At 32.6% G+C, this 14493-nt stretch overlaps 2 protein-coding genes and 1 long non-coding RNA gene across 11 annotated transcripts; 1 reads left to right on the forward strand and 2 right to left on the reverse strand.

Moving 5' to 3' along the window:
- On the forward strand, window positions 1-4513 carry LOC140805853 (AP2/ERF and B3 domain-containing transcription factor At1g51120-like). 9 transcript variants are annotated; one of them, XM_073162197.1, is made up of 3 exons: window positions 1-1619; window positions 1718-1777; window positions 3393-4513. In XM_073162197.1, exon 3 carries the CDS (start codon window positions 3403-3405, stop codon window positions 4405-4407), a length of 1005 nt encoding a protein of 334 aa, XP_073018298.1. In that variant the 5' UTR covers window positions 1-1619; window positions 1718-1777; window positions 3393-3402; the 3' UTR covers window positions 4408-4513. The 9 variants fall into 9 exon arrangements, with proteins under 9 accessions (XP_073018298.1, XP_073018297.1, XP_073018299.1 ...); XM_073162196.1 differs by having other exon boundaries at window positions 1721-1777; XM_073162198.1 differs by having other exon boundaries at window positions 1-1208; window positions 1721-1777.
- A 323-nt stretch (window positions 4514-4836) lies between these two features.
- On the reverse strand, window positions 4837-6165 carry LOC140805854 (uncharacterized). Its single transcript, XR_012112384.1, has 2 exons — window positions 5639-6165; window positions 4837-5000 (listed from the first exon to the last, which is right to left on the reverse strand). It is a non-coding gene; the product is annotated as an uncharacterized lncRNA (long non-coding RNA).
- A 5513-nt stretch (window positions 6166-11678) lies between these two features.
- LOC140805852 (CBL-interacting serine/threonine-protein kinase 6-like) lies at window positions 11679-13373 on the reverse strand. The gene has a single exon (XM_073162189.1). It carries the CDS (start codon window positions 13093-13095, stop codon window positions 11800-11802), a length of 1296 nt encoding a protein of 431 aa, XP_073018290.1. The 5' UTR covers window positions 13096-13373; the 3' UTR covers window positions 11679-11799.
- Between the last annotated feature and the right edge of the window lie 1120 nt (window positions 13374-14493).

Here is a 14493-nt window from a genome sequence, read left to right on the forward strand (position 1 = left end):
TTCGTCATCATGTGGAAAAGAAGAGCCCCACCTTGTGGTGCTGTCTTGCTGTGCTTCGCCCTCCTCTCGCCCCTCATTAATGATAAATGCATAGTTGTTATAGTCTGTATAATTGTACGCGGAGGGGGAGACATTTTATTTGATCCGACTAGTTTTGTCATTCATTTTTCCAAGTACATGAAGTATTCCCAGTCTCAGAGAAGAAAAAAATTTGAAAAGAGTCGTCGGTTTCTTGAGAAGGGTTGATCTTGGAATTCATCAAGTAATTCCTAATCCTTTCTGGTGCTAGCTTCTTCTGCTGCTTCACATGGTTAATGGTAAAGGGCTTAGGCGGTGGTGGTCTCTTTCCAGAAATGGATCTTCGTTTTCGTTGTCAGATCTGACCATTTGCGATGAAAAATGAGAAGCAGCATAAAACAACTGCCAAAAATATGTGCTTGTTTTCCTCTGGGTTGATTTCTCTGAGTGAACTGTGCAGACAGAAAACGAGGTAACTTAGAGTTGACAGAAGAGAGTGAGCACACGCAGGCATTTGTACAAAGAGTGTACCTTTGTTTATACGTGTGCTCACTCCTCTTTATGTCGGCTGTGTAGTACTATTTATCTTCCTTCTGTGAATACGTATCTTTGGTCCATTCAACCAATCCACTGATCGATCTCTCTCAAATAGAAAAGGCCCATAAAATGTAAGAAACGACGATTCCAGAGAGATGAAGATGCAAATAGAGAGATCATATATATATCCACTTGGCTAGGATATATGATATGATGCCGCCGTCCGATCAAAGCTCGTCTGTTCTGTCACGTCTAAACAAAAACCACGCACGCCGTTTTTTACCATTGCACTATCTTTAGCTCACTAGTGTTCATATGTGAATCACACACACTATCTGTTTGATTTTCTTGTTCTTGGCGGGGCGGAGGACAGGTGTATTAATCTCAGATCTGGTTATTACAAGATGAGCATACCCACTTCTAATCTAGGTTTTGGAGTGTTAATTTCTTGATGTGATATTATAATGCGTGAAAAAAGTAATCTTTTCGAGTCTTATCCAATAGTACTACTTTATGGATATATATATTCTATGCTATTATTTTATTTTACTTAAAAAACAAATCATCACTGGGTTTCGTTTGTTTATTGTGATGTGAGTCTGAAGCGTGACTTTTGATGTTGCTCCTGGAGAGGACGATGTTGGTTTAAGAAGGTACGAACTGTTACTGATGTAATAATTTTTACTGAAAATCGTATATTTTCTCTAGGACTAATACCGTATTGTACGATTAAATGTAGTTAAGATCTGCAGCACTGCAACTACCAAGAAACAGTGTTTTGCTATTATTATTATTTTTTGTTAATTTGTAATTATGCATATTTTCGGGTTTGCCTATCTCTGGCAGAAATAATTCTCAATTCATCACACTGCAATATTTGACGTGCCATTTTGGTTTTATTTTCTTGCTTGGATTTGGTTTTGGTAATTCACTTGTATGTTTTATTGAGCGCAAGGAGTTGATTTTTTTTAATACTAAATCAAGTATGGAAGCAATTCAATTATGGGGAGATTTTTGTTTCCTTCAATGGGCTGATACGAACAAACCCACATATGGAATAATGGGTACAAACAATTAAAAGAAAATCTTAGCACTTCTCCTGATTATTTTCCTTTCTGTTTTGACGTTTATCTCAACTACTTAAGAATTTCTTCATGATCAGCAGTTATTATTACTTCTGTTTCTTCATCAGCCTTTAATTTACTGAAACCTGATTCCCCAGGTACTTTTTACAACCTTTAATTTCTCTTCGTGAATGATGCCATAACTTTTTTATGTTCATATTGTTATTTTGCGTTATATTTTGTTCAAGTGATGTTGTTATATTTGGACCAAAATATTAATCCATGGTTGTATCATGATCCTTATTCAATCTCTTTGCGTGGGGTTCGTGCAAAAAATCTTGGTACCTAACAAATAAGAGAATATATAAACTTATGTTTTTGTTATGGTTTTCTTGTTACTACAAGTTCAGATACTAAATGAATTTTAATGAACTCTCTATTGGATTCGATGGATGATCATGTTTAATGATTTGGAGTGTAGATTTCCACATGGGATAGGAAAATCTATTTTTTTCAATCACGAGAAGAGGCGGAGCCACATGGTTGATTACCCGGACTCCCGGGTGGCCCAATTTTTTTAAAAAAATATGTATATGTAAATTTTGTATAATTATTAAAAGATTTTAGAGTTTAGAATTTCAGCCTGGACGAGGGGAATATATAAAACATATCAAGAGTTTACATTTGAAAAATGTCGTTGTTCACGTTTTAGTCCAGCACAAGTTGTCGTTGGTTGCTGGACGAGGGCTGCACACTTCACTCTTTGAGATTGGCTATGGTCAATCGATTGAAAAGTGTAGTGCTTTTTTGAGACATATTTTGATGGTGAATTTAACGTATACTCGAGAATTTGTTTGTCTAATAGCATTATTTTGGAACTTATTAGCCAAAGGGATCGGAGTATTAGTTCTACTGTTGTAGTAGAAGTAATTACACATAATTTGTTGTTTCTATCTGATATCATTTCCGCGTCATATCAGCAATATTAGATATCACAATAAGCAGAACAATGAAAGGACTAAAGCATAAAACAAGCATAGTTATTGCAATGGAATCTGATTTTGACAAATCAGCCAATCTACAGAACAAATTTGGTATTGTAATAATATTTGCATGTCGTTTAAAGAGATTGTATTTGCATCCTTATTCAATAAATCAGTATGTAGGAAATAATTAACTTGTATTTAAGTTGATTGATGGACGACATATATCAAAACTTAAAGGCAGAAACTATAGTTTTAATCTCAAATCATATGAGAGTACTTTCTCATTCTTTAAGATGTTATATGAACACGAAATGAAGCGATTAAGGATTAAACATTAATGATCTTTGATGATGAATATATAGATTTTCGGAATGGTAATGCAAAATGATTACTCCTACAATTATTATTGCATGTGTCATAATGCTGAACTATGATTTTTCATTTACTGTTGTGGTTCCACGAATTCGCCGAAATAAATTTTTTTTTCCGAAACGAAGCTTTGTTTCCTTGTATATATGGATAGATAATTGGTATCGGATCTAAACCTTGTAGTTGCACTTGAAAAGAATAAAAATCCTGGTCACTGTTGTGTATATATTGTCGATATATATAGCAGGTATGTCCTCAATATTTCACATGACATTGTCGATCCTTTTTCATGGGGTTGCTCTTAAGAAGTCTCCTGTAGCAGAATTCTTTCGTGCTGTGGTATTAATATGGTGCCTAAATATTCTATCTTCATTATGCCGATCACGATTTCTTTGGTTTTTCTCTTGTGAATTTGAAGGATTTAAGGTATGGAAGAACCAGGTGTTGTTTCAGGTATAGCAACTACCGATCAGTCCGAAGAAGTATTTCAATCCAACACCAGCAACAGACAGATTCTTTCCCAGAACCTTAAACATAATGTTTCTGCCTCCACTTCAAGATTCAAAGGCGTCGTGAGCCAACAAAATGGACACTGGGGAACCCAAATATATGCTAATCACGCGCGTATTTGGCTTGGGACGTTTAAATCCGAGCAAGAAGCTGCAATGGCGTATGACAGTGCAGCTATCAAGCTTCGCAATGGAGACTCATACAGAAACTTCGCTTGGACTGATATAACCATCCACGAGCCAAGTTTCCAGAGCCAATTTAATACAGAATCAGTCCTAGGCATGATCAAAGATGGCTCCTATCCTGCCAAATTTTCTGAATATTTAAGGGCTCAAGCCCAATGCGGTAACAATAATCAAGCCATATTGAATGGTACTGTCACCGGGGTTAAAGTGAGGCAACTTTTCGAAAAGGAGCTCACTCCCAGCGATGTAAGCAAGCTTAACCGACTTGTCATCCCCAAAAAGTATGCGGTAAAATATTTCCCTCAGATTTCTGAGATGGAGGAAGAGAACGGAGGTGGAATAGAAGACATAGAGCTTGCATTTTTTGATAGGTCCATGAGGTCATGGAAGTTTCGGTATTGCTATTGGAAAAGTAGCCAAAGTTTTGTGTTTACTAGGGGTTGGAATAGATTTGCAAAGGAGAAGGGGCTAAGATCTAAGGACACAGTTATTTTTTCTATCTTTGAAATCAATAATGGATTAACTGGAGTTCGGAGACTTAGTATGATCGAAGTCGCCTATAACGAGGGTCATTATAACGACGGTGAGGCCATACCCAAGGAGAATGAGAAGTTTGATTCAGCAGATGGTTCGATAGAGGATGAAGATAATACTAAAGTGGGTGAAGATCATGCTCATGATTCTCCAGAAAAAGTGAAGAAAAAGGGTTTTAAACTTTTTGGGGTTCAAATTATTTAATTATATTTTGCTATTTGTGTCATTAAATTATATATGTGGATGAAGATCATCACAATTCCTTGGATATCTGAAGTCTGTGGTTTCTTTCCACAGTTGTTTACTAACTGTTGAACTGTTCTGCAAGGTCATCTTGGTGACTTGTTGGAGGCTAAAACAGAAACAATTGCTTTGATATTTTGTATAAACATTTCAAATTTGCCTACAATTCCTTGCTTCTGTTTTTCTCATCAAATCGCCGTTCTCAAAATTCCAGATCACGCGACGTCTCGTTTGTTTGCAAAACAATTCACAAAGGTACTCAAGCTTAGAAAACCCATGCAATCCAATTCTGGGCACACCGACTTTTTATGCATTCGTGGTTTGCCTTCCATGACTGAAAACGGATAAAATTACTATGTATCAAATCAAGAAATATTTACAAAATTAACATTGCAAATTCAAATTCAGTTTGAAAGTTTATACAGAAAGAGAACAGTGTTTCAATATCAAACAATGAAACCACCATTAGCAATATATTGATTGAGTATCAATAACATCATGAGCAAGCTAGAGTGAGCTACCTATTCAGAAATCTATGGTAGTACATCAATTCCCTGTCAAATACATTGTAAAAACCACAGATCAGTTAATCCTATGACAATGAGAAAATAAACCGAATGATGTACCAATACAGACTAACAACAACTGCAAGTCAAGAAATTGTTAAGTTGAAATATCACAGCCAGTCAAACATGGTACAGACAATAGCAACATACATCTAGAAAGCAATTACCAGTGACTTTCTACCAGAATGAAATATATCCTCCGTCACTAATTTTATCATTCACACGATTCTGTGGAACAGCTTTCTTCAAAAACAAAAATGTTTTTTAACAAATCCAAATACACAAACTTTGTGCTAAAACCCGAATGGTAACTAGCCAGCAGGTGTAGTTATCAACCCCCGACTCGTTCTATCCAACAACAGCAGCAAGAATGTTGCAGAAAATGTGATAATCACAAAAACAAGAAACACACTATTCAACTCCACACGTAATTTAGAGACATTACTTGGTATTATTTACTTCAAGAACCATTTTAATTTCATCGTACAGTAAGCTCTTCAGGCGAACTTGATCTCAAAGCTTATATCTCAAAACAAACAAGCCACGTAATCGAAAAGTCTGTGCATTCTTTGCGTGCAGAAGAGAGTGATAAGCTTGAATAATACTAAAAGAGTGGCTAATATTACAGATCTCACTGATTGTAAGCAGTGTCGACGTGTAAACTTTGCTTTATTCAGTTTTTCTTTTGACGTTTCCAGATTTTCAGCTGCAAGAATCTCAAGTTCGTGGTGAGCATAAAGTCGTGAACAATAAAGGGCTTAAAGAACAGACGAGAGAAACTATAGAGAGGGAATTAGCTGGCAGAAGAGAAGTGGTCACACGCATATACGCACAAAAACATCTCTGTCTATATACTTTGCCTGCGTGTGCTCACTCTCCTGCCAACTCTAAATTCTATCGATCCAAGTTTGTATTCGGACTAAAACTGTAGTGATCCCAACGATGTACTGTTCGGAACAGAAATCCAAGAAAAACCCATTTTGGATGGAGAAAATTTGGAGCCCCGGAATCATTCAGCCACAAAATTCGTGTACTTTTTTTAAGCTTTATCTTGGAACATAGAAGGTTAGGGTTTTTCGGATCTTTGTGTACTTTGTGTGATGTGGTACCGCAAATGTTCGTGCAAGATTACTGTACTAGTACTAATTGTTGCATCTGCTTCTGTTATTGGGTTCGGCTTTCTTGAATCTTTGTATACTTTGTGTGATGTGGAACCTAGCCGAGATCCCCCTTTTTGGGTTGAAGAGATTAAATCTTCGTCTTTATTCTTATCTTCGTTTCAAAAATATTAATAAGATAGACGAATTAGGAGATTTCAGAATCTAAAACCGAAATTGTTATTATTAAACTATTCTTTTTAATTATAATAATATTATTAATTTTTTTTAAAAAACAATATTATAATAATAATAAATTATTATTGGTATTGGGTGAGTCAAGGAATGAGGGTAATATTATCATATCTACTCCAAACTATTTAAGAGATTTAAAAAATCTTTGAACCCAAATCCAAAAAAAAAATTGAAGATCTTCCTTCTTGTTTCGAGTTTTCCACGCATGACTCGAACTCATGAAAAAATTAGACAAAAATTTGTGTGAAACGGTCTCACGAGTTATATTTTGTGAGACAGATATCTTATTTGGGTCATCCATAAAATTTTACATTTTATACTAAGAGTATTATTTTTTATTATAAATATCGATAGAGTTGATCCAACTCACATCCAAATAGATTTGTAAAATTATCTCAAAGAGAACTACTCAAAAAATTCTCCTTCCTAGCCTAGTGCAACATTATCTATTTAATAATTGTGGGAAATGACATCTGTTGTTGGGATTTTCCGGACGTCAACTAATCGGTAAATTGCTTTTTCACCTTTTGTTTTATTTCACATTGACTGTAAGTAACCCTCTTTGTGGTAGTATAAACTAACTACTAAGTAAAAATATTTGCAAAATTTATGCTTGTAAGTAAATATATATATTTAGAATTATTTTTTTAAAATTTTAAGAACATCGTTCAGATTATTTCATTTATACAGTCATAAAAAGTAGAAAATTTTGTAACTTTGGTCAAGTATATTTATTTCTTTATTATTTTGGTCATTTATATTCTTAAATTTCAGTCAAGTCATCTTATTTTTTTATTTTTAGTCATTTTTTATTAGAAGTGTTGATGTGACACATTTATAAGCTCTCATTATTTGTTCGGGAAAAAAAAATTCAAACAATTTGTAAGATGTCAAAATAAGTTGTTTGACCGCTTAAAAGCTATTTAAAAAAGTTGGGATCCTCCCAACTTTTTTCTAAAAGATATTATTTTAATATTTCACTATTTTTAAATATCTTTATATATCTTCTTAAATCCGAGCTTTATCTTCACTTCTTAGATCTCCACTTTATTACTTTGCTTTTTTTTTTTATTCAATTTAAAATAAGGTTTTGTTCTACTTTTTTATTAAGATATAAAAACAAAGTTGTTAAAGTTTTATCGAGTCAATTAGTAACTACAATTTTTTAATCAGCATTTTACTTGCATACATTTAAAATAATATTAAATATTTTTTTCCCGAAAAACGTCATTTTTTACTAAATATAAATATAAAATAAATTTTTTAAATATTAAAATTATAATAATATTTTCATATATATATATATATATATAACTACTTATATTAATTCATAGTATTATACCTAGGGATGTAAACGAACTAAACCATTTGTGAGCTATTCGAAGTTCGATTCGATAAAGCTCGTTTGAGCTCGTTTAATGAGGCTCGTTAAGATAAACAAACCAAACTCAAGCTTTACAGTCGGCTCGTTAGCTTGTGAACATGTTCGTTGGTAAGTTTATGAGTAATCTTTAAGCTGAAAAATAATAGTTTTGATATTTGATTTATTGATTTTGCATATTTACAAATTTTAATAAGAGTAATATATTTTTCTTTAAATATATAATTTACTTTTTAATTAATTTAATGAAAATTTAAATCTATAATTCATATTTATTAAGTTTGTTTAGGCTCGATAAAGACTTGAATAAGCTCGTGAGCCATGCATATATTCGTTAAATAAAGCTCGAGCTCGGCTCGATTATAAACGAATCAAGCTCAAACATTCAAGAGTTCGGCTCAACTCGAATCGATTACATCCATAATTATACTTTTTTGGCAAAAACTTGTGTGAGACGGTCTCACGGGTTGTATTTCTGAGACGGATCTCTATTTGGGTTATACATTAAAAAGTATTACTTTTTATGCTTAGAGTATTACTTTTTATTGTGAATATGAGTAGGGTTGACCCTTCTCACAGATTATGATCCGTGAGATGGTTTCACATAAGACCCACTCTACCTTTTTTTTTGGTAACTTTGACAAAAAAAAAAGACCCCATAACATCAAACACATAAAAATATTTAAATTGTTTAAAATTACTTCATTCAAACACATTAATTGACAACTTATTTTTAAAATAAGATCTCAGAGCTTCAAACATCCTAAAATAATTTATAACATGTAAGAACTTATAAGCTATTTTAAATAAGTTTCGTCGAAAATCTTCTAACGATGAAACTGGCAACATGGATGAGTAAAAGCATAAAAAACAAAGACAGGCAAAAATACTACTTTTTTCTACAATTATATTATGAGTTGATTTACTACTCATATATTTACTTGATTAACGTAAATCAGATCACAGAGTCTCACATTTTTCAAGTTTAATTCACAATCCAAATATTAATACGATTGTTTAACAAACCACACACTAGGCCAGGAGACTAAAATAACTCATTTAACTTGTTTGAATATTTCCGATAACTTTATGGTATATTTAGAATATGAAACTTATATTTACTTTCCTTTTTCACCTCTTTTGGAAGAATTTAATTATGGTTTGCCAGTGGATTGAATTTCTGTATTTGGGTCGCTAAGTTAGGGATGAAATATATAAACCGTTGTCGTTAATATATAGCCGCGGTTTTCGTATAAATTCCGTCATCACATATTTTAAAAACGTTTTGTTTTCCTATTTTTAAATGAAAATGTTTTATGTTTGATTATTTAATTTACTATACTATTTAATTGTATGTTAGATCTAACTAGTATAACATAATATTTAATTTACTATACTATTTAAATGTATGTTAGATCTAACTAGTATATCAATCTATGAATGTGTTATAGTATATATTATATTTGTTAATTTGATAAAAAATAATAATATAAACTTTCATTTCATATGTAGTAAGATATATATAATTATGTTTATCATTTCAAATACATTATTCATGAACACGATTATATATTTAATTATCATTTCAAATATTATTATATCTATTATTAATATTACTATTTTTACAATATTTATTTTAACTATTATCTATGATTATTAGTGAAATTATATATATTTATTGTTATGTATTATTGTCACATTGTCATTTAAATAAATAATAATATTATTTCATAATTATTTTAAATAATCATCCAAATAAAATAAAAAATAAACAACACGGCTGTCAATTTATTATTTTTAACAATTTAAAAAAATTAAAAATTTATATATAGTATAATTAAATTTAAGTAATACATATATTAAATTTGAAAAAATTGTTTATATTTATACATAAATATTTATCATAGTAATTTTTAATTAATGACAATTTTAATTATAAATTCAAATATTATTATATTTATTCATGATAGCAGGATCACACCGCGACCGCTTTGTCATCAGACCATCACACGAACGCAAATTCTTACATGGATACGTGTACTCACAGGAGCAAATCGGGTCATCACACAACTTGAGCTACAACGATGACGATGATGATGACAATGACAAGGGACATTAGGATGGTGATGGTTGCAACCACAACGATTACGACGATGACGAGACTAAGACACCGTAAGATTTTATTACATTCTATTGAGAATATTTATCGCACACTTTTTTTGATCCCATGTTTATTGCACACTTTTGTTTATATATAAGTCGGATATTTGATATATATATATATATATATATATATATATATATATATATATATATATATATATATATATATCTTTTTTGGGAAACAAATAATTTAATTTATTAATGTTTGATATATATTCAAATTCTTGATAGAATCTTTTTATATATAAAACATCCTAATGATTAAAATTTTAAATATAAAAATATGTTGTTCATTAATTATAGAAATTATAAATATTATTTTTGTACTAAAAAATAGAATAAATTACATAGCGATGGTGTTTCACAAAAACCATCGTAATTAATGATGATTTATTAATTCGTCGCCAAATTTGTTGACGATCTTTCATAAAAACCATCGCTACTAGCCATATATGATTTTTAAAATAACAACGATATCTTTCAAAAAAGCGTCACTAAATTTGTGACAATTTTTATAGGTCAATGACGACCGAATTTGGGACATAATTCAAAACTATCACTAGCCTTTTTTGTGTAGTGGGGGGATTTTATTTGAAAATAATGTGAATATAGGATGCATTAAAAATTCAATATATTACTAACAAAATTACGCATATAATATAATATTGCACGTGTATAATTTATTTTTGTGTGTGCATGTGTTTTGGTGTACGTAAAAACCTAGAGATTCATAAATAGAAATTTTAAGATGATTTGTAATCAATCGAAATTATTATTTAAAGACAGTATATATTTGAAGTTGACTTCATTAACTCTTCGTCAATCGAACTATTTACATTTATTTTTTAAATGATGTCAGAAGACTCAGAACATGTATCCGGTTTTTTTATTGTGCACCGGGTAAATCTGAAGCTAATGCAATATCATACAAACTATGTAAAGTAAACTGTATCGGGCATAGGCTCGCTCGATAAAATTTTGGTAGGAGAAATCGAAACTTCTGACCATTGTTCAAATATTCACCTACTCTATCAACTCGGACTCCTTCAAATAACACGATTTCATGTTTTATAATGACTGCAGTGGATAAAAATACATCTAAAACGATTTTCATGTATAAATCCAGTTCGATACCTGTTTCTGAAATTAATACAAATGGAGTCTTGCATCGTTGATGGGAAAAGGAACCTTGAAACCGGCTTCTAAATTTTTGTGGCCATGATTCGTGCTACATATCTCTCCATTTTATTCGCATCCAACAACGTTTTTGGGTCCATCATCCACGTTCTTTTCCCTTGAATCTGTATCAATTTTGGCTTCATATACAAAGTCACAAAGACAATGCTGCATTGGCATATTCCAAGAAATTGCCAAAACCAGGTCACCATCTTCAGTGATTGTTATAATAATACCAGAAAGACCCGTCAAAATCTAAAACTAGCCACTTGGCAGAAAATCTACACTGTTAACAAATTTTATTTTATTTTATTTATTTATTTTTTTGAAATCCTATTATAAGGGTTGGGAGGACTAAACCTGAGTCATTATTAGGAGAAACAATTTTGAGTATATATTTTGTGAGACAGTTTTACGAATCCTTATCTATTCACAATAAAAAGTGATATTCTTAGCATAAAAAGTAATATTTTTTCATGGATGACTCAAATAAGATATTCTTTTCACAAAATAAGACTCACGAGACCGTCTCACACAAGTTTTTATCAACCATTTTTAAAATACAATAAACAATGAAGATTTTGAAGAACTAAATCATAACCAAGACTAGTGAATTAGAACTCTATTTCAACCTAACAAACTTGAAATGCTAAACAAGAATTTCCTCGATATGAGATTTATTTATTTTTTCATGAATCTAGCACAATTCTTATCTTCAATCAGGCATTGAATTCCCATTTGTTCTCCAAACTATATCTTTAAGCGCAGGTCTCAGTTCTTTGTTGCAGAATTGATTATATTCAAGAGTATCACCACTACATTTCTTCACTTCCACCACCAGAAAAGACGGCGTAAGGGCAAAAATATCAGCAGCGATTCCGAGTTTCCCTTTCCTTCCATTTTCTTGCCCCTGCAACCTAACACAAGAATCACTCTTCTTTATACTGAAATTCTGTGTTTTCGCCACTTCTTCAAGCTTGGAGATTACACTACTTGCAGGAGTCATAGTGGCAAATCGCAGTTCTTCTTTATCAACTTTCTTCGTGTTTTCAAACAGAGGGGACAAATCGAATCCCTCGGACAGGGAAATTATGTGGAAAGCATTCAAAGTCTCTGTATTTTTTCCCTTTCCCGCATTCACTTCATCTCCCAATGCAAATTCCTGCTCTAGTTTACTGTTTGATCCTCTCGCTGTTGATTTTTTCTTGAACCAAGATGAATTCATGATCTTGGCTATGCTTATCCTCGTACTGGGATTCGGATCCAGCATCTTGGTGATTAACTTACGGGATTCGGGTGAAAACCATGGCGGGCACTTGAAATCTCCCCTGTATATTTTTCTATACATAGCAACAATGTTATCGTCTTGGAAGGGTAAGTAACCAGCCAAAAGTACATAAAGAATCACCCCACATGACCAAATATCGGCTTTTGCTCCGTCGTATCCTTTTTTCCCGATAACTTCCGGTGCAATGTAGGCCGGCGTGCCGCACGTCGTATGCAGCAACCCATCTAGATGGATATGGTCGGACAATGCACTGAGCCCGAAATCAGTGACTTTCAGATTACCATCTCCATCTAGAAGTAGATTCTCCGGCTTCAAATCACGGTGATAAACACCCCTGCTGTGGCAAAAATCAATGGCAGAGATCAATTGCTGGAAGTAGTGCCGAGCAGGGTCCTCATGCAGGCGGCCCTTGGCGATCTTTGCGAACAACTCGCCGCCGCGAACGAATTCCATAGCGAAGTAAATCTTGGTCTTGCTAGCCATGACCTCGTAGAGTTCCACGATGCTGGGATGCTTCATCATCTTCATGACGGATATCTCGCGCTTCACTTGCTCCATCATTCCAACACGGATGATCTTTTCCTTTCCCACCACTTTCATGGCGACGCTATTACCTGTCGCCAGATTCCTGGCGTGGTAAACTTTCGCAAAAGTGCCGTGGCCTAAGAAACGGCCCAGTTCGTATTTCCCACGAAGCACGCCGCATTTTGCCTCAGATCCCATGATCCTTTAAGTGTTCTCTAATATGTTCGACGGTGGTGATATCACCCGTCTTCGACGTGTTTCCGGTGGTAGTTCCGTCCACTAGATAGAGGCTTCTTTGTTTTTACACAGGATAATTGGGTGTTAGAAAGCGAAAATCTTCTCATCTCTCTGCATTCCCAGTTGGAACTCTGTTCGATTTCGTAAGAAAATATGATGACGCAAAATTCAATACAAAATATTTAGGGTTTGGACCGCCGCCGGCACTGTTTTTCCTGCGGGGTGAAATTTTCTTGGAAGAAACCATCCACAATACGAGTGTTTATATCTACAAAGCGAAGGGTAAATATGTAAATATAGTTCTTTGTTGGTGCCTGAAGTTAATCGGACGGCTGTTGATTTGTGTATAGTTTTTTTTAATTTGTTAAAATTAAAAATATATTGTATTATTATATCTTAGGTTACAAAAATAAATTACTTTCACCATAATAATATTAATTAATTTCCTTTTTTATTTTAATATTTTCCGCATCGGATTGTGTTAAACAACCATATTGTATGCCCACTATGATTCAATTAATGCACAAAAAACTCCAAAGATTCCTCGTAGTAATATAATAATATAGTACAACAAATGGACAAATTATTCAAGCCTCTTATAAAGTTATTTGATATTATTTATTGTTTGGCAAAAACTTGTATGTAACGATCTTACAGTTCGTATTTTGTGAGACATATCTCTTATTTGTGTCATTCATTGAAAAGTATTATTTCTTATGTTAACAGTATTACTTTTTATTGTGAATATCGATAGGGTTGACCCGTTTTACAAATAAAGATCCGTGAGATCGTCTCACAAGATAACTACTCTTGTTGTTTTTTTTTAAAAAAAAAACTCATTGAGACAGTTCCTGAAAGAAACTTATTGTTTTTGTTGATATTACAAAAAATTTTTGTCGATGAACTAACTATAAGTCATCGACAAAATAACGAGGAAAAAAAACATGTTCTAATCTTTGGTCTTCTTAATAACACTAATAATTGGAACATTTGACAAATATATGAGAATTAACGATTACTTGAATGATTTTGCAAAACAACGACGTTGAATGTAGAGAAGCGTATGCAATCAAGTTTCTTCTACTCGGCTTGTTTTCGATTCGCACTTTTGCTTTCGTTGACCATTGATGCATAAATTATTAGAAGAAAAAACAAAGAGTTAATTGGCTTTTAAAAATAACCATGGTTTAACAAAAATACTTAAAATTGAGTATGAGATTATCAAAGTGAATTCAATTTCCATTCGTCGACTAGAATTTTAGTATATTATAGGAAATAATCAAATATTTTATTAAAATGGAAAAATAATAATAAGTAAAAGTTTCATTTGGAGGAAATTATGTAGACATGGATGGTGGT

This window comes from Primulina eburnea, chromosome 11 (assembly GCF_022965805.1).
Source record: "Primulina eburnea isolate SZY01 chromosome 11, ASM2296580v1, whole genome shotgun sequence".
Lineage (NCBI taxonomy): Eukaryota > Viridiplantae > Streptophyta > Magnoliopsida > Lamiales > Gesneriaceae > Primulina > Primulina eburnea.